The 23,501-nt window shown below is 50.1% G+C and overlaps 8 protein-coding genes across 8 annotated transcripts; 4 read left to right on the top strand and 4 right to left on the bottom strand.

Annotated features, from left to right (window-relative positions):
• Window positions 1-44: 44 nt before the first annotated feature.
• MIND_00607700 (Glycosyltransferase family 1 protein) lies at window positions 45-2,661 on the bottom strand (the record flags this gene model as incomplete). The annotated part of the gene is made up of 4 exons (XM_037362832.1): window positions 45-1,200; window positions 1,254-1,775; window positions 1,827-2,496; window positions 2,541-2,661. 4 exons carry the CDS (start codon window positions 2,659-2,661, stop codon window positions 45-47), a joined length of 2,469 nt encoding a protein of 822 aa, XP_037220753.1.
• Window positions 2,662-3,027: 366 nt separating this feature from the next.
• On the bottom strand, window positions 3,028-5,333 carry MIND_00607800 (Eukaryotic translation initiation factor 3 subunit L; the record flags this gene model as incomplete). The annotated part of the gene is made up of 10 exons (XM_037362833.1): window positions 5,213-5,333; window positions 5,063-5,163; window positions 4,860-5,010; window positions 4,685-4,810; window positions 4,482-4,636; window positions 4,321-4,430; window positions 3,955-4,267; window positions 3,767-3,903; window positions 3,306-3,717; window positions 3,028-3,252 (listed from the first exon to the last, which is right to left on the bottom strand). The coding sequence occupies exons 1-10, from the start codon at window positions 5,316-5,318 to the stop codon at window positions 3,028-3,030; spliced, it is 1,836 nt and encodes a 611-aa protein (XP_037220754.1). The 5' UTR covers window positions 5,319-5,333.
• Window positions 5,334-5,355: 22 nt separating this feature from the next.
• On the top strand, window positions 5,356-6,340 carry MIND_00607900 (uncharacterized protein; the record flags this gene model as incomplete). The annotated part of the gene is made up of 3 exons (XM_037362834.1): window positions 5,356-5,726; window positions 5,769-5,859; window positions 5,906-6,340. The coding sequence occupies exons 1-3, from the start codon at window positions 5,371-5,373 to the stop codon at window positions 6,338-6,340; spliced, it is 882 nt and encodes a 293-aa protein (XP_037220755.1). The 5' UTR covers window positions 5,356-5,370.
• Window position 6,341: 1 nt separating this feature from the next.
• Window positions 6,342-6,807, bottom strand: MIND_00608000 (uncharacterized protein; the record flags this gene model as incomplete). Its single annotated transcript, XM_037362835.1, has 2 exons — window positions 6,524-6,807; window positions 6,342-6,471 (listed from the first exon to the last, which is right to left on the bottom strand). Exons 1-2 carry the CDS (start codon window positions 6,796-6,798, stop codon window positions 6,342-6,344), a joined length of 405 nt encoding a protein of 134 aa, XP_037220756.1. The 5' UTR covers window positions 6,799-6,807.
• Window positions 6,808-7,067: 260 nt separating this feature from the next.
• MIND_00608100 (Alcohol oxidase) lies at window positions 7,068-9,410 on the top strand (the record flags this gene model as incomplete). The annotated part of the gene is made up of 11 exons (XM_037362836.1): window positions 7,068-7,197; window positions 7,248-7,353; window positions 7,403-7,486; window positions 7,531-7,580; window positions 7,630-7,702; window positions 7,750-8,301; window positions 8,349-8,680; window positions 8,727-8,808; window positions 8,861-8,910; window positions 8,959-9,255; window positions 9,307-9,410. The coding sequence occupies 11 exons, from the start codon at window positions 7,068-7,070 to the stop codon at window positions 9,408-9,410; spliced, it is 1,860 nt and encodes a 619-aa protein (XP_037220757.1).
• A 36-nt stretch (window positions 9,411-9,446) lies between these two features.
• MIND_00608200 (Ribose-5-phosphate isomerase) lies at window positions 9,447-10,931 on the top strand (the record flags this gene model as incomplete). Its single annotated transcript, XM_037362837.1, has 11 exons — window positions 9,447-9,547; window positions 9,657-9,703; window positions 9,757-9,866; window positions 9,916-9,934; window positions 9,986-10,066; window positions 10,116-10,212; window positions 10,261-10,341; window positions 10,392-10,443; window positions 10,490-10,684; window positions 10,731-10,817; window positions 10,866-10,931. Exons 1-11 carry the CDS (start codon window positions 9,465-9,467, stop codon window positions 10,929-10,931), a joined length of 918 nt encoding a protein of 305 aa, XP_037220758.1. The 5' UTR covers window positions 9,447-9,464.
• Window positions 10,932-11,037: 106 nt separating this feature from the next.
• On the top strand, window positions 11,038-16,927 carry MIND_00608300 (Pentafunctional AROM polypeptide; the record flags this gene model as incomplete). The annotated part of the gene is made up of 9 exons (XM_037362838.1): window positions 11,038-11,432; window positions 11,486-11,693; window positions 11,740-12,522; window positions 12,570-13,503; window positions 13,551-13,771; window positions 13,819-15,980; window positions 16,383-16,551; window positions 16,609-16,697; window positions 16,747-16,927. The coding sequence occupies 9 exons, from the start codon at window positions 11,038-11,040 to the stop codon at window positions 16,925-16,927; spliced, it is 5,142 nt and encodes a 1,713-aa protein (XP_037220759.1).
• Window positions 16,928-21,144: 4,217 nt separating this feature from the next.
• On the bottom strand, window positions 21,145-23,461 carry MIND_00608500 (Mitochondrial chaperone BCS1; the record flags this gene model as incomplete). Its single annotated transcript, XM_037362839.1, has 8 exons — window positions 21,145-21,562; window positions 21,613-21,746; window positions 21,798-22,558; window positions 22,610-22,696; window positions 22,749-22,836; window positions 22,882-22,988; window positions 23,040-23,100; window positions 23,153-23,461. 8 exons carry the CDS (start codon window positions 23,459-23,461, stop codon window positions 21,145-21,147), a joined length of 1,965 nt encoding a protein of 654 aa, XP_037220760.1.
• Window positions 23,462-23,501: the final 40 nt, after the last annotated feature.

The raw sequence follows: 23,501 nt of genomic DNA on the forward strand, positions 1-23,501 counted from the left end.
CTGCATTACATAAAACCTGTATGACTATGTGCAAATACCATTTCCTAGCTCTCAGTCAACTGATGGAAAGCAGAAGCGACGACCACATTGTGAGCGCCTTGGTCAAGTGCAAACAGCCACTCTCCCTCCCGATGCCTCCTTTGAATTATCGCTTTCCTTGTTTTCTCATGCGCTGTGGCTCTGATTGACTTGACAATGCCTTGACCAGGATAAGCGAAGAGTGCCAGAGTGGCTCCCGAGGATTTGAATACCGCGTTTGTGCATCCTTTCCCAATGCCCTTAGCGAACCCTAGTATGCCATCGTCTCTGGCGCCTTTATATGGCTGGTAGAATATGTCAGCAATGCCAACTGCTGATTCGATCACGAAGGTTTTGCCGGCTACGACCGCTCCGCTTTTCCAGTCGGTAATTGCGCCATGGTCAGTAGGCTCCTGACCATACATTCTGGGAACACCACGAAGTCCCTCGGTGACTGCAAGCGGGATATCAACAACGACGCCCTTGACATAAGATGTCATGAATTGACCCAGGCTTTTGCCGGAAGCAGCTGCCATCGCACCAGCAGTCTGCATGCCCGTGCGCTGGAGGGCGGTTGTTGAGCTTTCGCCTCGATCTTCAGTTTCCAGTAACGAGGGGAGTAGAGGAAGTGGCTTCCCCGAGCTTGCACTCGCTGTGGAGGGGGTTGCTGGTTCAAAAGAAGAGCTTCCGCGCTTGTATTCTTCATATGGCTTGATTACCATGTTCGCACCTGCTCCTACCAGGGTGCTGACTGTTCCAAGCACTGCACTTGTCCCACCCGTAACTGGATCCCAGCGGTGATTCTCTATGTAGATTTTCCTGGTTTCGCAGGGTTTCAAATCACTGCGGCGCAAGAACGACGAATGAATCAACGCCTCTGCCGCGAGCTTCGAGAGTCGGAGTTTCTTCTTGCCTTTCTTGACTTTCCACGCCACGCATTTGTCAGGAAGAATATTGCATTGCAATCGGGTAAGAGGTAGATTGGCGTGAAAAGAGGCAACTGCGGCTTTCACGCCTGTTTCGCCTTTCATCCTTTCTGCAATTACTGTGGCCGCAGCCTGAGCTTCAGGCGTGAGACAAAACGCGATTGCTCCAGCCAGGTTACGAGCATTGAGTTGTTGGTGAGGAATCGGGATCGGCCCAGCACGGGCGTCTGCAACCATGTTACCCCAGAATGGCTGGCTAGGGTTTTTTTGTGAGTATTAACTGTCGAAGAAAGAGAACAGACGACGCACTCGCCAAAGAAAGGGACGACAACAGTCGGTCTCGCATTAAGCAAGCCACATGCCGTCGTGCCAGCCCCACCGTGATGGACGACAGCAGAAACATGCTGAAACAGCCACTCATGAGGACAATCTCCAAGGTAGAAAATATCGGCCCCTGGAGGCCCATCCAAGTTACTCCAACCGCGAGAAACGATGGCTCGAACTCCAGCGATACGAACCGCCTGCATGAGAATATTGCTCATTTGTTGTGGATTTTCAATTACGATGCTACCGAAGCCAATGTAGACTGGCGGCGGACCTCCACTAAGGAAAGCAGCAAGTTCAGGCGGGGGAGTGTACGAAGGTGGTTCGCGAAAGAAGAAGCCACAGATATCAATGTGTGATGGCCAGTCAACGGGCTTGGGGACCAATGCTGGAGACCAGCAGTAGGTGAATGGTATTTGAAGAGTTTCGGCCAGCGATGGACCTTCTGAGAAAGGCACGTGCTCTAGGTCGATGGAGTGCCGCCATTTATTAATGACATCTCCCAATCTTCACGAAAAAAAATGAGTGCGAGTAACACACAGAAAAAGATCTACTAACCCTTGCCACGTGAGAAACTCGACAACCCCGTACGAAATCCAGTTAGCGCGGCCAGGATCCCAACTTGAGGACTTGATATTCGTGAGTGGATGTGGAAATGCGCGAGTACTGCTCCAGGGCATAGTAAACATCAGATGCACTGGTATTCCTAGCGCTTGAGCACAATGAACATGGGCGAAACTTGGCGGGTTGGCAATGATAGCCTCCGCTACGAACGGACGATGAGAAAGCATATCGGGTTCGATACAACTTCGCCAGCAGCCGTCTAGCATCTCCGCCACCATGGCTCGCTTGCGCTGGATGTCCCCTTGTCGCAGACTCCTCATGCTCGGTATCAGTCCCGGATTTTTGACCATGTAGGCCATAAGCTCAGCTGGGTCGCCGCCAATTGGATAGAATTCCAGGCCCGAGCCTCGAACAAACTCCTCAAAAACATTATGAGTCGCAAGCCTGACACGGTGGCCATGTTTCTGGAGCTCATTCCCCAGCGCGATGAAAGGTTGCACGTCCCCTCGACTGCCAACTACTTGGATGACAATGTTCAACTTGATATGCCAGTCGCGTCGAGGCAGCTCAGCGGTAATGGCAAAGTATTCAGGAGGGGCAGGGACGATTTTGGCGAGGGTTCGGCCAAGCTTAGAATCAAGATCGAGTCCAACGCGGCCGTCGACTGAACGAGTTGTTAGTAAATCTCTCAGTATATAGATCACTTGCTTCCAACAGATTGCAGCTGCCCAAGAGATTCTGGTCCAAGTCTCTCATAAGCAGGGGGCAAGTCATTGTCGTTACTATCACTCGTCTGTGGTTGTTCTTTCTCCGCCTTGAGGATGATCATGGAATGGTCTTGGGCCGCAAGTTGAGGCAGAGCCGGTAGCTAAATAGTGATGGTAGACTGCGGTCATTGTCAGCGCCGCGCTGTGCGAGCGGTCGTTCAATGATTGGTCAACTGCGGAAAGACCGGAGGACAACTTGACGGGTCCGTGGTATCTGCAAATCGAATCTTGTCATTCTTCTGCAGTGAACATCGGATAGCCGGAAAAAGACGGAAGCTAAGCTTGCGATACATCCGAAAGAAAGTATGGAGGGAACCCTTGGGGAACCCGGAAAAGTTCGCAAGTCACGTGAGTATCGTGATCTGATCTGGCAAGCCTTATCGAGCTTTTTTTTTTTAATAACGACCCATACAGCCTCTGACTACATTTTATGCTTTGATAGCAACTCCACCCCAAGCAACCTTCGGTGCTACGGGCCGCGTGACAGGTTTTGCGAGTTCTACGGGATGATTGGTGCTACCCACCGACGCTTTGGCGGCCGGTAATGGTTGCGCTTTGAGATCACCATATAATTTTTGTGTTCGTTCAGTGTTCTTAATGAACCATCCAGCATATCGTCTGCCAACCGTCGATTCCGCAATATGGACCATGTTCTGTTGAATGTTTTAGCACTAATCGCGGTACAAAAGTTTTTCTTTTGGCTGACCTCATCGATGACAAAGTTCAGATCGCTCGTCGAGGCGGTTTGCCCATCCAATAACCCTTTGCCGCCTGGGACATGTGTGACGCTTCTGCTGGCTTGCTTCATGACCATCAACTGTTGTACCATCTCCTCCTCGTCCGCGTCCAGGAAGTTGGCAAGCTTCTTTGCGCCGAGACTTGTGTACAGCTTCAAGAAGCTACGTAAAGTGGGAACGGGGGTTTGCGCAACAACATCAGAAAGTAGCAGACTCAAGTGACGTTGAGCGGGGTCGATAGCGTCGCTGAGATCAGAGCCTTCGGGTTGGGAGAGAATGGTGTTAATGGCGATAGCATCGTCGTAGGGCGGGGCATTGGCGTTGATGAATTTGGGGCAGGCGTAGAGGAACAACTCTTTGAAAGCAGGTACAGCCTCTTCGCTAAAACAACGCTCAAAAACCAAAGGCAAGGCGGTGGAGAAGAGCATACCCTCCACGAGCCATCTTGGCAAACTGGTCACCATAGCGCTCTTTTGAAATGTTGGCAATATTGTCGTCGAGACGGCTCGGTGATAGGGCGTTGCAAATGGCAAACAAAGCGTACATCCTATCCGCCGTCTTGCTAATCTAGATGGGAAAATGTTTACATAAAAACTCCAAATAAAAAATAAAAAATACCTGGTCATATTGGTAACTTCGTGTGTGGTACTGTCGCATTCGCATGATCCAGTTCAATATTGAAATGAATGTCCGAATAGCGTCTGGGTACCGCCGGAGCATTATATAGCAGAAGCCGACGTAATAGTAGGTCGCCACAGTGCACGCAGTGACCCGAGTGTAGGGTGACTTCTGGTTGAGCTCGACGTTCTCCATTACTTTCAGAGCGAGGGTGAAGTCGCCAAGAAGGACGTGGACACGCAAGAGCCCAATGATGCTGAAATAGCCTAGATGTCGGTACAGAGGTCGGACACCATATTCGCCTACAATCTCGCTTTGAAATGGTCAACTCGAGATGTTCTGGCCAACAGGACGATTGAGACGTACGCAACTTCTTCAGGAGTTTTGCCCGCCTGATGGGCCGCAATGTACTCGTTGATCTTGGATTTTTGGATCAGGGAATAGAGCACGTTGAGCACACTGTAGGAGCTCCAGACCTATTTCTGCATAAGCTGCATTTAGAAAAATAGGGAAAAAAAGAAACCAACGGGTCCGCCATCAGCTAACATAGACAGTTCGTCGTCTGACTTGGATTTCACTTTTGACCGCCACGTGCAGAAGACTTGGAACTGGTAAATAAACTCGTCGATGATGTCCCATAGCCATTGTTCTGGTAGTTCTAGTTGAACGGGACCCTCCGAATCTAAGCACTATCAGATTGAGTGAGTCCAAGGTGAGGATCGAGACTGACTGAGGAGGTAGTTGAACAACTCGCACGAGTTTTCGTACGAATGGAAACGATCGTCGATGTTGGGCTGGAGACGTGAATATACGTGCCGATAGTAAAGTTCGCGGTACAGAATCAAGAATATTGGGTCTTGCACAACATCCTTAGCTTCAATGAGAGCGAAAAAGAAAAGGCGCACCATCATTGACGAGTGGTGCGATAATTTCCGCCTCTGGCCACTCTGACCGCGCATAAAACTTCTCAGTGTATTTGTTCCACCCACTCTCATAGGCTATCGTAATTTCCGCCAGGTTGTTGTCAAGGACGGCTTGGTGAAAATGGACAATGAACTACACACGCTGGTGAGCATCGTATAGAAAAAAAAATGACAGTCCAACACACGGCTTTGACCACGTCTGGAATCTGCGCAAAGGCAGCCTGTTGAGCCATATGCTGCTGCATCGCCATAAGCGTCGCTTCATCGATTGGTTGCTGGAAGAGAGCTATGGAATGGGTAGTAAGTTATGACCAGGGCTCCAAAAACACGAATACAGTCATCGTAGTGGATGTTCTGGCCGTAGTTCCCCAGCGACATGTCCTGCAGGTCTTCATCGATATCGTCAGCCTCGGCCCACAGTGCGACGCGGGGTTGAGCCATTTTGAATGTGTAGAAGCGGAGTGCGATGTGATGGTCACAAAATGGTCCTGTAATGGTCCTGCGCACTCTTACCCTCATTGTTGCCTTGTTAGCAGCCTTTCTGCATCTCCCAATACGGTCTAAAGACAGTGTTTCGGAGCAATTGCAATCACCATCCTTCTTAGGCAACATCCTCCTCCTTACTGCTCATCCAGATGACGAATGCATGTTCTTCGCGCCAACAATCCTCGCGTTAACATCACTGCAACAAAAATATAGCAAGGACAGCGAACCACGGTCCGGTCTATTCTCTCTGTGTCTCTCTTCTGGAAACGCGGATGGCTTGGGGTCCGTTCGTAAAAGGGAGCTCAACAACAGTTTGGATGTTCTGGGTATAGACTCAGATAAGCGGCTCCTTGTTGATCATCCGTACGTGTTCAACCACTCTGATATTGTCTAATTGCATCTTAGTGACCTGCAAGATAACTTCACCGCCCAATGGGACGCGTTTACCATTGCTACTGTGCTGAAACCCTACATTCTCGAAAATCGAATCAGCACGGTAAGTCCCATGTCCCCTCGTCCAAGCCCATCTGTAACTCCTCCAGATCTTGACTTTCGACACTGAGGGCGTGTCAGGACATCCGAATCACAAATCCATTTTCGAAGGTGTGGAGCAGCTGCGACTTTCACTCCGAGAGATACGATTCTTTACGTTGAAGACGACGCCCCTGTTAGTCAAGTACACTGGCATTCTCGGGCCAACAATAACCAAGTTTGATTTGGGGGCAAATGCACTCTTCAACGACTTTGAAGCATGGGCGACCCGCGGTCTTCTTACTATGGGCGTTGATCTGTCACTCTTTGCCACCAGAGAGCTGCCGCCTCAAATGCCAGTGTTTGTTTCTGGATTGAAGGAATACTGGACCGCCGTGAAAGCAATGCGGAAACATTCCAGTCAACTTGTTTGGTTCCGTTGGTTATATATTGTATTTTCGCGGTACATGTGGGTCAATGAGTGGGAGGAAGTTAGTGTACTTTGATTCATAGTCGAGAAGGGGTTGTTAGCCTTAGGCGTTGCGCAGATGCTCGTAGCCACGTTGAAAATCCGCCCTCTGGACGATGAGGAATGAAAGACTGCGCAAGCGGGGTAAAGAGGTAGCCAGCAATTGCCCTGTTTCGTCGTCGGTGGACCATTTGTAACTGAAGGTGACAAACAAACGCACCACAATGCTCCTTGCGCAAAAGGACTGAATACTTGGTCTCGCGCCGTCACCCAACCAACCTGGAGCCATTGGATAGCGAGCTCCGTTGTAGCTTGCTCCCCTGCCTTCCCCTTGCCTTTCCAAGGCACAAGCTGAACGAACGGTTGGATGCTTCTCAAATAGCTGAACTCGAATCGAAACATGTCTGGCACAGTCGCCAGCGTCGCACGTCGGGGTTTCTCTGGGTCGATATGCTTGGGATCATGAGCAACAAAAGGTGGATGGGTTGTGGACATGGTCAAGATGGTTGAGGTGGTTTGGTCACGCGGCACAACTTGAACCTCAATGCGACTTTCATGACTGGAAACCTTCCCGTTGAAATTCTGGATCCTCCTCCACAGTACATCCACACTATCGTCGCGGCTAATAAATCTGCTGACCTTCGTTAGCGGCTCCCGATCTTTGTGATCTACTTACTGACATCAACATTACGGAGTGCCAACCGGGTGCTCGTTTCGGATTCATATTTAAGGAAAGCTCATGTACTGGTTTCGCAACTCTCGTCATGCAACTGGGTCCTTTCCTCCTACTGATTGCTGCTGCTGCTGCTGCAAACGGCCTCCTTATTACGGATGACCCTAGTATTGTCGTCGACAAATCATTCGATTACATAGTCGTGGGGGGAGGAACAGCCGGTACAGCGGAGAAAACGCGCTATAGGCAACCTAACACGTGCATTTTCTAGGTCTCACTGTCGCGAGCCGGCTTGCTGAAGATTCTGGGGTCACCATTCTCGTTGTTGAAGCCGGAACTGACGAACAAAACAACACCGCAGTCAATGAACCATCCCAGTGCGTGTAATCCCAGTCTAACACACATTATGTACATAACGAGTGTTAGATGGACTAGCTTATTAGGCTCTCCGCTCTCGTGGAACTATATGACGACACCCCAACTTGGAGGGAAAACCGTTTCTTTTGACGCGTAAGATTTCCGTTTTGCCAACCATTTTACACACAAGTCAATAGAGGTCTTGTCTTGGGTGGATCATCGTCTATAAACGGTATGCAATATGCACGTCAGTCGTTCGTTAATCTCCAGGAATGAATCAATTGACCCAAGTGTAGGGGGCACAAGAGACCAGTACGACGCCATAGGAAAGCTGGGTAACTCGGGATGGGATTGGAACTCAATGCTTCCGTTGGTCGCTAATCCTGGGAGACAAGCTCCACTGAAACAAGCTTTAGCTATATGAAGAAGGCGGAGAACTTCCACGCACCGAGCGCTGAACAGGTCAAGCAAGGCGCAACGTATCAACCAACCGTTCACGGTACCGAGGGGCCTCTCTCTGTTGCTTTTCCAACACCGTATTTTGGTGCTTCGGCCTTCCAAACCTTCTTACAGACTGCTCGTGACGTCATCCCTGGTCTTCATCCCAACCTTGATCTGTCTTCTGGGCATCCTAATGGCGGCAACTCATTATATTTCACAATTTTTCCTGGCAACGCTTCCATACCTGGCGGAAATCGCAGATGTAGTAGTGCTCAGGCTTACATCTACCCAGCTAGATCAGAAAAACGGGGACTCACTATTTTAACCGGCCACCAGGTCACTCGTATCTCATGGAAGACGGCCGGTCGCTTTCAAACAGCTAGTCAAATAGAATTTACGCCAACGCCCTCGATCAATGGTACCACGAGCAGGTTATATGCCGCCACAGTCAAGAAGGAACTAATTGTGGCTGCGGGTGTCTTTGGCACTCCTCACCTTCTGGAGCTTAGTGGTGTTGGCAATAAAACGTCTGTTTCCCCCCCCATCTCATTGTCACGTCTCATTATACACACAGCATCTTAGAAGGTGTCGGCGTCACTCCTGTTATCGATCTCCCCTCCGTTGGCACGAATTTGCAAGACCCAACTGTACTTGTTATGGCATTGTCTCCCAATGCCTCGGTTTCCGACTCATTGAAGACCATCAACGAGCCAGGAACTGGGTCCAATAACATGCTAGACATAAGCCAAGTGCTCGGTGTTGACGGGGCGAAAGCAGCAGTCAAGGAGCTTCGCGATACTGTAACAGCTCGAGCTCAGGCCCAGGTCGGCGCAGGGGCGTTTACCAGTGTCAAAGGGCTGAAAGCGATTTTGAGCTATCAAGCTGATTCGATCAGTAGTCAAAAGGGTGCGACTTTGTTTCTATCTGCCGCATTTGAGCTCATCCGTTGTAGCACCGGTCGTCGAGCAGACATATGCTGCCGCCCCTGACGGTAGCTTCATCGCTATCGTCCACTTCACCCTCATTCCTCAGAGGTAGGCCAACGGCTGGGTTCCAGTACTCCGTGACCTTCCTGACCACTTTCAGTCGGGGCACAGTTCATATCTCATCTGGAAACCCAGCGGTTCGGTCTAAGAGTAGGTAATCCGCACATTCATCCAGCAGAGCTTAAGCTTTTCGTGAAGTTGATCCCAATTTCCTGGCGAACAATCTCGACCTGTATTTGCTAGCAAATGCAACAAAACTGTCGCGCAAAATAACCCAGACACCTCCCTTCGCCTCTCTTGTAGGGAGTGAGACTTCGCCAGGGCTGGCGTCTGTCCCCATAAACGCTACCGATTCAGATTGGCAAGCTTTCGTCATTCAGCAATACTCATCCGTTTTGAATCCTATCGGTACGGTCTCGATGTTGCCTCGTGACATGGGTGGCGCGGTAGACAGTCAGCTCTTTGTCTACGGAACTAGCAATGTTCGTGTGGTTGGTGAGTCTCAGCAGTCATCGTGATTGTTCAGACGGCTCAAGCTCTTCGTAGATGCATCTATCATTCCCATTCCGCTTTCTACTGGCCATGAGACTGCCACGGTATATGGGATTGCAGAGAAGGCAGCTGATATGATCAAAGCAGCACGAAAGTAGCCATAGTTCATAGTCATTTTTTTTGATGCCGTCTATTTCGGTGAATCGACGGTGATGCATTCAAGTCGATTTCTTTTCCCTCGTATCCTCAGCTTTTTCACGATGCCGCTCCCGACACCTTTGAGCCCCGTTTCTCCGTGCGTGGTAGTAGATCCACCTCACACAGCTGATAATTGCTTGTTTGCGTTCTTGTTTCTTCTCTAACTGTTTCATCCTGTTGTCGCTTACGCTCCTCAAAATGACCAGCGTCTCACAAATCCGGCCTGTTACCGTCCTCAGTCGCATTGGCCAACGTCCAGATAGCATTCCGATTGCCGTTACCATCGCTTTCTTACGTGCTATCTAGCCACGAAGCTGGTTTCACCAATAACGGACACGAATTTGAGCGTGCTCGAGAAATCGAAACAACTTGCTGCATGGACTGCGGTTGACCAGCATGTTAAACCAGAACACCGAGTGCGTTGAAGCTCGATTTGCCTGGTGTTTGTTTGCTCATTGAGAGTAGGTGATTGGGATTGGCTCAGGTGCGTTCTCACTCCTCTTATCACCAGCCTCCGCTCAATAACCGCTCCTAGGCTCGACGGTACCCTACGTTGTTGAACGTATCGTGCAACTTGGCGCGGAGGCAAACCAAGAACGCGTATTTATACCTACTGGTGCGGTTCATTGTCTGGCCCTTGACCTCTCCTCAAGTCTATATCCAAGGCTTTCAATCCAAGGAACTAATCGTTTCTTCCGGCCTTAATCTTGGCGACGTTGACCAATTTCCGACGATCGATGTCACTCTCGATGGCGCAGACGAGTAAAAACAACTTGTTCGTTCTCTCCTTCCGTTGCTGACTATTGCAAGGGTAGATCGTGAGCTCAACTGTATCAAGGGTGGTGGGGCTTGCCACCTTCGTGAGAAAGTGCTTGCAGAGGCCGCTAATACGTTGCGTTAGGCTCATTCGCTCGTGTCCTCTTCTCATTGGTTTTTGTCAGCTTCATTCTCGTCGCAGATTATCGGAAAAATGTTGAGTTCCTCGGCACCAACGTGCGATCGTTTTGCTCCATTTGCCGTCAAATTCTCAGCTCTATAGTTTGCGTCAGGTATACCAATCGAGGTGGTACCCTTTGCGTATGCAAAGGTGCTTCAAAACATTCACCACCATCTCGGCTGCCCGAAAGCATCATTGCGGATGGCTGTGAAGAAAGCTGGGCCTGTGGTCACCGATAATGGCAACTTTGTCATTGATGCACCCTACGACCAAGAAACCATGAAAACCCCGTATACTGTAAGTTAACGGCAACACCTATCTACTCACAACTAATTTCCCGCAGATAATGGCTCAAATCAAGATGCTCACCGGTGTTGTGGAAGTGGGTGTCTTCTGCCACATGGCCAAAGCCGCATACTTTGGCAATGCTGTTAGTCAGAATATCCCTTCTGGTCCTCTAGGATTGATTTTCGGTTAGGATGGTACTGTGACTATTAAATGGAACGATGGACGTGTTGAAGAGGTCGCCGCGGCTCAGACGTAGATCTTCCTGTAGATATATCTAGAGATTGAGGAAAGAAGCTGCAGTTAGGGGCTACTTCCATCTACGGACATAGTCTGATTTTTTTTGGCGCTCAACTTTTGCCACCATGGCAGAGGCTGATGTGGACAAAATCTCAATCCTTGGACGAGAGTCAATCCATTGCGGCTTCCACCTGGTGCCCTATATTGCCAGAATCGTGACCACCACGCTTCCTAGCTCTGTCTATGTCCTTGTCAGTGACACGAATGTTGCAAAACACCATCTCCCTAGCTTCGAAACGGAATTCGAGGCGGCTTTGTCAAAGGTTCAACCGGGTGGTGGTGCAACCAAGCCTCGATTCCTCAGCTTGGTCATTCCTCCTGGAGAAACATCCAAAAGTCGTGAAGGAAAAGCTAATATCGAAGATTTCTTGCTCGTCAACCGATGCACACGCGACACTGTTATCCTAGCTCTTGGAGGAGGGGTGGTTGGAGATCTCGTTGGTTTCGTGGCTGCCACTTTGTGAGTGATACTATACTAATAAACACAAAATTAAATGTCTACGTTCGTGTTAGCATGCGTGGTGTTCGCTTCGTCCAAATCCCGACCACTCTCCTCGCTATGGTGGACTCCAGTGTGGGTGGAAAGACCGCGATCGACACTCCCCATGGCAAGAATCTCATCGGGGCGTTTTGGCAACCCCAGTACATCTTCATCGATGCTGCCTTCCTTGAAAGCCTTCCATCGCGCGAATTCTCCAACGGCATGGCTGAAGTGGTTAAAGTTTGTTTCGACTCCTTCACTGTCGTCCTTTCTCAAAACAACATAGACTGCTGCCATCTGGAACGAAACCGAATTCACCGCTCTCGAGTCGCGATCGGCAGAGATTTTCGCTGCTATCCAAACTCCTTCCCGGAATGCTTCTGGTCGCAGCAAAGAAACCAGATCAGTTGCTCAAGATCTCCTTCTGTCAGTTATTGTCGGGTCTATCTCGGTCAAAGCCCACATTGTCACCATCGACGAGCTGGAGACCGGTCTTCGCAACCTAGTCAACTTTGGCCACACCATTGGCCACGCCATTGAGGCAATACTTACACCCTCCATCCTCCACGGAGAGTGCGTCAGTGTCGGCATGATTTTAGAGGCCGAAATTTCCCGACAGATGGGCCTTCTATCCCAAGTCGGCGTTGGTCGTTTGACGCGATGTCTCAAGGCATACAACCTCCCGGTGTCGCTTTCCGATCCGAAAATTGGCAGTCTTCCTGCCGCAAAGCAACTCACCGTTGATCGTTTGCTTGACATCATGCGGATCGACAAGAAAAATAGTGGGGATGCGAAGAAGGTCGTTATCCTCTCCAAAATCGGTGCAACCTATGAACCAAAGGCCACAGTCGTGCAGGACAGTGTAATTGCCAAGACTCTTTCTGACGCGGTCAAGATCGCAGCCGGCGTTCCCCAAAACAATCCAGTCACAATGACCACGCCAGGTTCGAAGAGTATTTCTAATCGCGTCCTGGTTCTTGCCGCACTTGGTGAAGGGACGTGCAGGCTCAGAAATCTTCTGCATTCAGACGACACACAAGTCATGATGGCTGCTTTGCTCGAGCTCAAGGTCAGACAGGTTCAATCAGGCTCTCAGTTCTCTTATTTATATGCAAGGGTGCTAGTTTTACTTGGGAAGATGATGGCGACACCCTCGTCGTAAAAGGAGGCAGCGGGAAACTCTCCGTTCCTTCAAAAGGCAAAGAGTTGTATCTTGGAAATGCTGGGACTGCAGCGCGTTTTCTTACGACCGTCTGCGCGCTCGTCAAAGGCGACATATCAGAAGAGACTACTGTCATCACAGGCAACGCCCGGATGAAACAACGCCCCATCGGCCCTCTAGTAGATGCGTTAAGGACTAACGGGAATGAAATCAAGTACTTGGAGTCCGAGGGATGCCTCCCTCTCTCTATCGTACCTCAAGGATTGAAGGGTTCGACCATCCAACTCGCGGCTAGTGTTTCAAGCCAATATGTCTCTTCAATACTGCTCTGCGCTCCTTATGCATCCGAGCCTGTCACACTCGAGTTGACTGGTGGCCAAGTCATCTCACAGCCGTACATCGACATGACGATTGCCATGATGAGGACCTTTGGTATAAATGTTGAACGTCGCGTTGATCAGATGACCGGGAAAGCTTTGGACATCTACGACATTCCTGTTGGCATTTACAAGAACCCGGAAATCTACAACATCGAATCTGACGCCAGTAGCGCTACCTACCCTCTCGCGATTGCTGCAATCACTGGAACGACCTGTACCATCGAAAATATTGGATCAAGTTCGCTTCAAGGTGATGCACGTTTCGCCAAAGAGGTTCTGGAGCCCATGGGCTGCAGGGTCTCTCAGACTCCTACGCAAACAACAGTTACGGGGCCACCTATCGGTGAACTCAAGGCGATCGAAGAAATTGACATGGAGGTCATGACTGACGCTTTCCTTACTGCTACCGTCCTTGCCGCCGTTGCCAATGGCAAGACCCGTATTGTCGGTATCGCAAACCAACGAGTGAAGGAGTGCAACCGTATTCAGGCGATGATGGAGGAACTCGGTATGCTCTCAACTCAACCTTTAAAATCTTTCCTGATCTTACCACAGCCAAATTCAGTGTGGAGACCCTTGAGCTTGCAGATGGCCTAGAAATCGTCGGAAAACAATATGGTACACTGAAGAAAGGTGTTAGCGTTCACTGCTACGACGATCATCGCGTCGCCATGGCTTTCAGCGTTCTCAGTACCGTCGCTGCAGACACCATCATCGAAGAAAAGCGCTGCGTTGAGAAAACGTGGCCAAACTGGTGGGATGACCTGGAGAACAAGGTGCGAGCCTGTCTTTCCAAATATTTTACCGTCTTAGTCTGCTTTAGATAGGCTTCTCAGTCCAGGGCATCGATCTTGCAACCTCCAGTTCAACTGGATCCACAAGTAGTCCCATTGTCTCTGACCCTTCGGCCTCTATTCTACTCATCGGAATGCGAGGCTCGGGCAAGACATTCACCGGCCAGATTGCAGCGTCGACTTTATCTTGGACTTGTCTTGATGCCGACCAATACTTGGAGGAGAAGTTGCAAATTGGTGTTCGAGAATTCGTCGCGGAAAAAGGTTGGCCAGCATTCCGGGAGGCCGAAATGGTTGCGCTGCAAGAACTCGTGGCCGCCTATCCCCAAAATCATGTCATCAGTCTAGGTGGTGGCATTGTCGAAACAGCTGCCGCTCGAGACTTGTTGAAAGAATATGGAAGGACCAAAGGACCTGTCGTCCACGTGATGCGGCCAATTGATGAGATCATCGAGTACCTTGGTGGTGAAGTCGCACGCCCGGCATACGGCGAACCCATCGTCGATGTTTTCCGTCGACGTGTGCCATGGTTCAAGGATTGCGCTAGCCATGAATTTGTCAACCATGTCGCAATCGATACCTCTTCGGCTGACAATAGCGATGTCAGGCGGGAGCTGAAGAGGTTTTTTAGACATATCACAGGGCAACATCCCAACCTTGTGCGTCTTGTACCAGGGCAGAGGTCATACTTTCTTTCCCTCACCTATCCGGATATCACTCCCGCGTTAGTCCATGTCGACAATCTCACGCAAGGTGTTGATGCACTGGAATTGCGGGTCGACTTGCTCAGTGACCTGACCAGTTTCGGAGGCTCGATTCCGTCTGTTGCCTATGCCAAGGACCAAATAGCAGCTCTGCGTCGAGCTACCTCCCTCCCTTTGATATTCACTGTCCGCACAATATCGCAAGGCGGCGCCTTCCCTGACGATAAAACACAAGAGGTATTCGACCTCCTGAAGCTTGCGTTGGCTTTGGGTGTCGAATACCTGGACGTGGAAATCTCCTTACCAGACCACGTGATTCGGGAGCTCATCTCACGCAAAGGCCACTCGAAAATTATCGCATCTTACCACGACTGGAGCGGTAAATTGAAATGGCATGGGTCGGTGATAGAAGAAAAATACGAACTTGCGTATCGTGCTGGCGACATCATCAAGATCATAGGAAAGGCCGAAAGTCTTTCAGACAACTTCGCACTTTACGATTTTGTCTCAAAGGTCAACAGCCGGCCTGATGCCAAACCTATCATTGCGCTGAATATGAGTGTCACCGGTCAAATGTCGCGCATTCTCAATCCTACCTTAAGCCCTGTTACGCATCCCTTATTGCCAACGAAGGCCGCTCCCGGTCAACTATCTTTCGCGAGTATTCAAAAAGCTTTACATCTTCTTGGCTTGCTGCCTGCTCAACGATTCGTTTTGCTCGGGAATCCCATTGCATATTCTATGTCGCCCACTTTGCACAACACAGCTTTCGAGGTCCTTGGACTTCCTCACTTTTACGAGTTGCAAGAAACTTCAGAGGTCGGCCAAGAGATCAAAGCGACTATCACTGCCCCAGACTTTGGCGGGGCCTCCGTTACTATTCCATTCAAGCTAGACGTTATCCCGCTCCTCGACAAACTTTCTCCTGCCGCTGAAGCCATCGGCGCTGTCAACACCATCATCCCGATTCGGACTGATGGAACCAACCGAATTCTGTATGGCGAAAACACGGATTGGTTGGGAATACGGGAGTCTATTCAATCACGGGTCTTTAATGGGACTACTCATGCTGCACTTGTCATTGGGGCCGGCGGAACTGCACGTGCTGCTATCTATGCACTGAAATCCCTGAATGCAAAGGTCATATATCTGTTCAACCGCACGCGAAGTCAGGCAGAGATTCTCGTAGAGGCGTTTCCTGACGCCAACATCGAACTCCTCGATCAACTCAATGTCTGGCCTGATGGCATTCTACCGCCGAATGTCATCATCTCAACTATTCCCTCAAGCGCGACGACGACGACACATTCGCCAGATGCGCTTCATCTCTCATCAGACCTCTTCCTTTATAAAGACGGACCCGCTGTGGTCATCGATATGGCCTATAAACCTGCAAGAACGCCGCTTCTTGTTCTTGCAGAAGCAGCCGGTGATAATTGGCAACAAGTGGGAGGGTTGGACGTTTTACTCGAACAAGGCTATGTACAGTTTGAGCTGTGGACTGGGAGGGTGTGTCCCAAGCGGGTAGTTTCTGAGAGAGTTCGGGCAAAATATAGCGAAACCGTAGAGCAGTCGTAGAACAAACAATCATGTGATCAATGGATTCTCTGATGACGATGCAGTTCTACTCTTTGCGAATATGCCAAGGTGTTTGAGCACATGCGGCCGCCCGACCGACAATGAGCGCTGTGCCAAGGGAACTGAAACACGCGCCCAAATATCGGTCAACTCGAGGTTTCAGAAGCAAGAGTAGACGGCGAGCAGCGAGTATAAAACTCTCATGTCTTTACATTCTCCCTCGCATTAACTTCTAATGTTTCTCATTTCCCTCATTGCCCTTGCTTCTACCTTCTTCCTCGTTTCTGCAACACCGTTCAATCCTCTTCCAGGCTCTTGCTCTCCTTCCATTGGTTCCAATGTTTCCATCATCGACGGCAACGCGGCTTGGGGCACATCTTCAACCACGGACGGAACCCTTTTAATCAAGAGCTCGAGTTTGAGCTCTCGCATCTGGCATGTAGAGCAGACAGGCTCATACTATCCGCTATACTATATCAAGTACTGTCTGCCTTCTCCCCTCGTCTGCCTTCTCCCCTCGACTGATTACTAAACCAGAGGCTGTTCAGGTCTGCGGCCAACACGAATCTCGCTGTTTCTGTACTCAATGGAGAGCTTGGACTGCAGCGTTGGGACATCAACGCCATGTGAGAGTTTCACTGCATTTGCCATTCTAAACATATTCAATTCTTGTAGGAACCAAGAATTCGCGATTGTCTGCAACTTGTGCTCTCCTGGCGGTGAAGGGAAGGTCGCATCTGGCTGCAGTATCCGCCATGATGGACAATGTGTCGCCGTTGAACGTGGTGGAGAACATTTCCAACTCACGGACTGCATATCTTCAGTGTTGCAGGAGTTGGATCTCTTCACAAACTAAAGGAATATTTGGCGGCAAACATACTCATAGGGCATGATCTTAGCTAACACAAATCTACCAGTTCGTTGGGGCCATTGCCTTATCAGGGCCGCGTGCGGTATAGTTCTTCTGATAGGCCACTGCAACCCGTACCATCGATTGTGTCTTGATTCTATTCTCCCAATTTCCTCCGCCTCCCGGACCAACCCGCCGACGCATTGCCGCTTCCAAGTCATGAAGTAATGCTACGTCTTGAGCACAATACTCAATGAGAGCCGAGCTGAGTGGACGGTCAGCAAAGACTTCGTAACGACCACCGCGCTCTGGAGCAAAAAGACGAAGTCCCGCCTCTTTGACGCGATGCCATTCTCGGACAACTGCGAGTGACTTGAATGGAGCAACATGCTCTTCCAGCGTTCGGACCAGTCCGCCCAGGAAGCGCGGCATGCGTGATCCAGGCTTCGATGCTCGCACAGCGAGCTCAAGGAGTTGAAGGTCGTAAACATTCTCTAGAGTGACGCCAAAGAGGTTGTACAGCGCATCAGAATCGTTTCTGACATCAAAAAACAACTTTCAACAATTGAGTGCGGTATCGAGAGAATCGATATTAAAGCTCACCTTCTTAATAGCTGGGCTCTCCAAGACGGCCTTGAGGCTCATCCCGTCTGGGGTCACCTCACCGAAGACCTGGGCACCAAGAACCACGACATCGACTAGCCAGACAATGTCGCTGTCCTCGGCTTTCAACTGGATGATGCATAGCTTTCCTGAACGGCAAAGCGCAATGCCCTCAAGATCAACAGCCAACGAGTCGGTGCGAGCAACGGCGGCAATGCATGCCTGGAGCAATGGAACGGTGTCAACGAGTACCGTATTGTAAGCCATTTGGATGGTAGGGGTGATGATGCGCTCAAATCTAGACAGGGTTTAAGTACGATACCATGGCCGGTAAGCAGGGGATAGACGGCAGTTGGGAAAGCGCTGTCCTGTTGGCTCGCCAGAAATGTAAAATTTGCCTTTGAGTTGAGTTGATATTGTTGGCTGAGTGACTCAGTGAGGTAAAATGACCAGAGTGCGTTTCATTCGCGATCGCGCTGCTTACTTGCATTATGGGGCAGATGTTCAGGAACATAACTCAAGGACAAGTATTATCGAAATGGGGACGCTCGTTTTGGCAAGGGAGTTACCAATTCCGGTAAATATCAGATGGTTGATTTCACACGCTGCCATTTTCTTGTTATGCACATCCTCTGTCTTTTTGCTCTCGCTTTCTGTGCAGACGCAGTCTGTGGCGGTTGCTTTTTTTTTAGGAAGCTACACTAACTCTACGACACACAGGCATCTGTACGCACCCTTCTCACAGCTCACGCGTCCGATTCAACTTTTGCAACAGTGGCATTGGCATCACGTTTTGCTGCAGGACTTCTGGCCCGAGATTTTCCCAACCTTCGTATCTTACCTCTTTTCGCCATCCCCGACGAATGCTCGTGCTGCCATCGCTGTCATTGTGAGACGCGTCGATGCATCGCATGGTCTCTCGAACATCGTCTCACCCAACGCTTCAGGGACCCAAAGCGACATTGACTGTCTTCAATAAGGTCATAGCTCCGGATGGCTTTGTGCGTTCGTACGTATCTTTGCTTATTACTCCAAAATCTTCCGCTTATTGGATGTTAGAGCCGTGCTCGCCGGTGGGACCTTTCCGGGACCAGTCATAGTTGGCCAAAAGGTCACCCAGGTCGTGATTTTCAGGGTTAATTAGCTAACCATCTCTTTTACAGGGCGATACGTTCGAAATCAATGTCATTAACCGCCTCGTCGATGATTCTATGGCGACAAGCACGAGTGTGGTCTGTCCACATGCGGTTCAAGTACCTTGACACTGAGACTGACAAATGATAAAGCACTTCCACGGTATCCACCAACGACGCACCGGCTTTGCTGATGGGACCGCTTTCATAACGCGCTCGTCTCTTATTTCCCAGCTTTGGCATTTTGTGCTCATCTACTATCCATAGAATGCCCGATTACTCCGAACCATTCATTTCTCTACAATTTCAGTGTGCCGTACGCTCTTGAACTTTGCCATTCACTTGAAATCTCACCTCTATAGGGATCAGGCAGGTATATTTGTTCTTACTTTGTGTCGCAATGCTCTCAGTATAGGCAGGCACATTTTGGTACCACAGTCATCTGGGTCCGTGGGTCAACTGCTGAAGCCTGCCTTGTCCAATCAACCATACAGGAGCCCAGTATTGCGATGGCCTTCGAGGGCCATTCATAAGTTGAAAACGCCGCCTTCGCTTCCCAGTCGCTCTCCTCATTGCTTTCAGTTTATGACCCTCATGACCCATTCTCCAATCTTTATGGTCAGATTTTCTTCTCCTACCCACTCTGCATGACCTGATATCATGAAGATATCGACGACGGCAAGCGGTCCTACTTCACAAACCCAGATCTTTCTCAGTTGCCTCTTCAGTGTCGACGATCATTACGTTAGCGGACTGGTATGCGAAGACTCTGACTCTTTATATAGCCTGACCACTTTTGAAGGTACCATGCGCCAGCCACGACCGCTCCGAAATTCATCTCCACGCTCATCAACGGACTTGGGCGCTACCGGACGGGAGTAAGTCCCAATGTTTGTGCACCGGTACTGGTCTGCTTACTATCCTTCTTAGCCATTATCGGACCTAGCTATCGTCAATGTCTCTTTTGGGAAAAGATATCGGTAACCAAAAGCAATGCTTGATTTGGAAGATCATCTTATCTGTCGTGAGGTTTCGCCTCATTTCTATGTCATGTGACGCGCCTTTCACTTTCAGGTCTGCCAAAATGATGTCTTCAATTTTCTACTGATCCCTCGAAAGCATCGACTTTCATGAAATGTTGATTATCGAAGTTGATGGCGTGAATCACCAGCCTCACTTGGTGAACTCCATCGAAATATTCAGTATGATGCAATCTTTGATGCCTAGTCGCCTTCTGATGCGCTACCATAGCCGGCCAACGATACTCGTTCATCCTCGAAGCCCGACAAAAGCCAGACAACTACTGGATGCGTTCACCCCCTGTCATTTCTTCTCTTCCACCAGATATATTCGTCAATGCGACCAACCTTGCGATCTTGCGCTACGACACGGCTCCCATCGACCAGCACCCGGCTTATGACGCTGTTCAACTTCCGGTTACCGCCAAAAAGCCTCTCATCGAAACAGACCTCCATCCTTTGATACCAGAGCCCGTTCCTGGGCAGCCGTTCCCTGGCGGTGCGGATGTCAACCTTCATTTCAATGTTACCCGCAACCTTACGACTATGAAGTGGTTCATGAACGGCGTTGTACGGGAAAGCCAATTAGCCAAGCATCTGACTTACTCACCTTGGACAGACATTCGTCCCTCCGAAACTCCCAGTTCTGTTACAAATCTTATCAGGCGCTCGTAAACCACACGAACTGCTGCCGAAAGGGTCTATATACACGCTTCCTGCGAACAAAAGCATCGAAATCAGCATTCCCGGTGGCCTGAAAGGATCTCCTGTGTGTCTTAATCCTTGGGGCTTGAATCCAAATCAATGTTAATTTCAGCACCCAATGCACTTGCATGGAGTAGGTCAAGTATCGTGGAATCCTATTCACGCTCATCCGGATAGCACAACTTCCATGTCGTCCGCAGCGCCGGCAACGGCTCCTACAACTTTGAAAACCCTGCAAGTCATGCTTGGATGCGCATGTCGAGTCTCATGACGTTAGGTTATCCGCGACGTTGTTTCAATGGGCTCCAGTGTCGATGATCTTACGACATTTAGGTGAGAAGGGGACGCTCACGGCTTGAGTTGCTGCTAACCAACATCTCTAGGTTCTTCACAGACAATGCTTCTCCGTGTAAGCCATACGCTGACTGGATCTTCCAGTGCACTTATGCCTTTCAGGGTTCTTGCATTGTCATATCGACTGGCATTTGGAAGAGTGCGCTCTTGGAGCTGTCCAGCCCACGACTAATGTCTCACAGTGGAATGGGTATCGTTCTAGTTGAAGACGCCCCGACAATAGCGGCAGAGCTGCGGCCACCACGTTAGTAATTCCATCACTTGCCGTGGCTGCTTTAGTTGATAAATTCCAAAAGCGGAGTGGATGGATCTGTGCCCCAAATAGATAGTACAACAGGTCGACTAATGGAAACTACAATAAACCACAATAGACAGCAGTAACATAGCACGTTATAACAATACTTAATTCTTAGATGCTCCATTGAGTCTCCAAATTCAAGGGTCGATGACTCGCCAGTTGTGGGTCCTGAAAGTTGTCCATCTCCAGGACGGGGAAGCCTTCCGACTGGGCCCTATTCTGCGGAGGCCGGGGCATGTCATAAGTGAGCTCCTCTTCGCCACCAGGAAGATACCGGGTTGCTTTTCTGTGCTTCGGTTGTCGCGCCGGAGTCTTGCTACTAGCGGTTGCACCGTTCAACTCGGCGAGTTGATGGATTGGAGAAAGCGACGCAGCATCATTTGGGGTAGGCGGTGTGACAATCGAATCTGGTCCTCGACTTTGGTCGATGCGTGGTCGTTTCGCGAGCATTGCGAGGTATTTCTTCACCTTGCGCTTGTACTTTCTTGTCGCGAGATGGCGATCAAGAGTTGTTGCATGCAGACCATAGCTAGTTTTTTGCTTAGCTGCAACAACACAACCAACACAAAAGACACGTACCTCACCCGCATCATGAGGGCCCGCAGTGTTGGGTGAGGATCCTGATTGAGGATCCGCACGAGCTCACGTGTCATACTCCCACCCTCTGAATCTTCCCAACTAAGTTGATGGTCCTTACAAGACGCAAGAGAAATCTGGTGAATATGCCCTCAACATTACAGTTGATTTGAACCGTAAACTCTTACCACTTCAGCTCGCTCCTCATCGTGAGTATGAGTGCGATCGCGGCAATTTCCGTCGCATTCCCAGACTGGCGCAGGACTGTCGCACTCGTGGTCTTCGCCTAACCAAGACATTGGGCGTTCAGCCGGCATGGAGAGCTTCAACGACGGTCGAGCATTAGAGTCGATTACATTCTCTTTCCCTGCTTGCCGTTCAATTGTCGCATTTCGCGGAGATAACGACACTGCACGTGCTCGAGAAACGGTAGTCCGGCGTCGACGGGTAGAGGACTGACCCTCGACGAGAGGGGCTGGCTGAAAAGGAACCAAAGGCAAGGAAGCACGTTTGCCTTGCATCGTGGCTTTCACGAATCGCCTGCTTTTCCGCAAGCCACCATCCGTTTCTGCACGAGCGAGCGGTTCTGTAGTTGATTCTTCCGCGATGTCGATTTCGAGAGCATTAACGTCAGTTCGCCACCCTTGCAATCGCCGCGATGATGTTCGAGCGGCTTCATATATACGACGAGTCGTTACAATAGGAGAGTTCGGTGTAGTCACTGTAGTCGGTGATGCGGGTCGAGTTGGGACCCTTTCAGGCGCTGCTGATGATTTATTGAGCTGGATGAACTCCTTGGCTTCTCTTGTTGCTCGCCGGGTGAGTCGACGCAGTCGTGGCTCCACAAGTGCGGGAGTAGCAGACAAATCGGCATGAGTTGCGGCACGGGATGTCGGTGGAGAGTGTATTGGGGTGGCAGGTTTACTGAGCGGCAAGGCGTGTTTGCGAACTAAGGTTGGTCAGCAATCTAATTATAGATAGAACACAACTAACGCCTTACCAACCGCATTCCACAACTCATTACTCAGTCGCCGGCCCTTGGAAATCCAGGGGACATAAATACGGTTGCAACGGAAATGCGTGAGGTCTAAAAGACATTAGGGTTGATGTAAGGTCACGGAGGACCAAAATACACAGACCGAGTAAGCTGGCGCTATGACACGAGTCAAAAACAGCCACCAAACAAGTCCCCGGCGGTAAAGGGTCAACAAGATGCCTGCGCAGTTCCTGCCAAAAGATTAGCGTATGGATAGGTGGCCAGAAAACGCCAACGTTGTCCTGAATCTTGTAGAATTCGCCATCAGCAGGCACAAGACACTCGTCCATGCCGTCCTCTTCACTATTCGACCGATTTTCGACTTGGATCGTATGGCCACAGTCTGATGTCAAATTTAGAAGACAGCATCAGAGGGGGGGGGGCATGCACCAGCAGTGGAAGAAGAATCTATCTCCCTTTCCTGCATCTTGGACGAGCTCGTCGATCGCGCGCAACTATGAAGCGTATAAGCAACAAAAAAGTGCAAAAAAATTGGATAATACGCACGATATTGTGTCTTGTTGGCTGAAGGTCATGGCCGTTGTCGCGTAAAATGACTACGTTCTCTGGGAGATAGGCGTACTTGTCCACGACTAGACTGTACATCTCATCAACGTCTTTATGAGGCCCCTTGAGAGAGGCCAGGCCAGGAGAAGAAGAGGCCTCCTCGTCGCTATTATAAGCAATTCCAATGAGGAGAGCTTTCTTTCGCGGTGGCCGGGCCGGCTCGACTGGTTTCGATTGGCGTTTGGGGGGTTTTTGGGAGTACCGAGAAGACTGCAGCTGCGGTGCGATCGAATAGCGCCCTATCTTCATTGCGAGGAGGGGACTCGTATTAGCCGCATGAAGCAGGAGC

Source organism: Mycena indigotica, assembly GCF_014461135.1.
Source record: "Mycena indigotica strain 171206Taipei chromosome Unknown Mind.scaff0005, whole genome shotgun sequence".
NCBI classification, from domain to species: Eukaryota; Fungi; Basidiomycota; class Agaricomycetes; order Agaricales; family Mycenaceae; genus Mycena; species Mycena indigotica.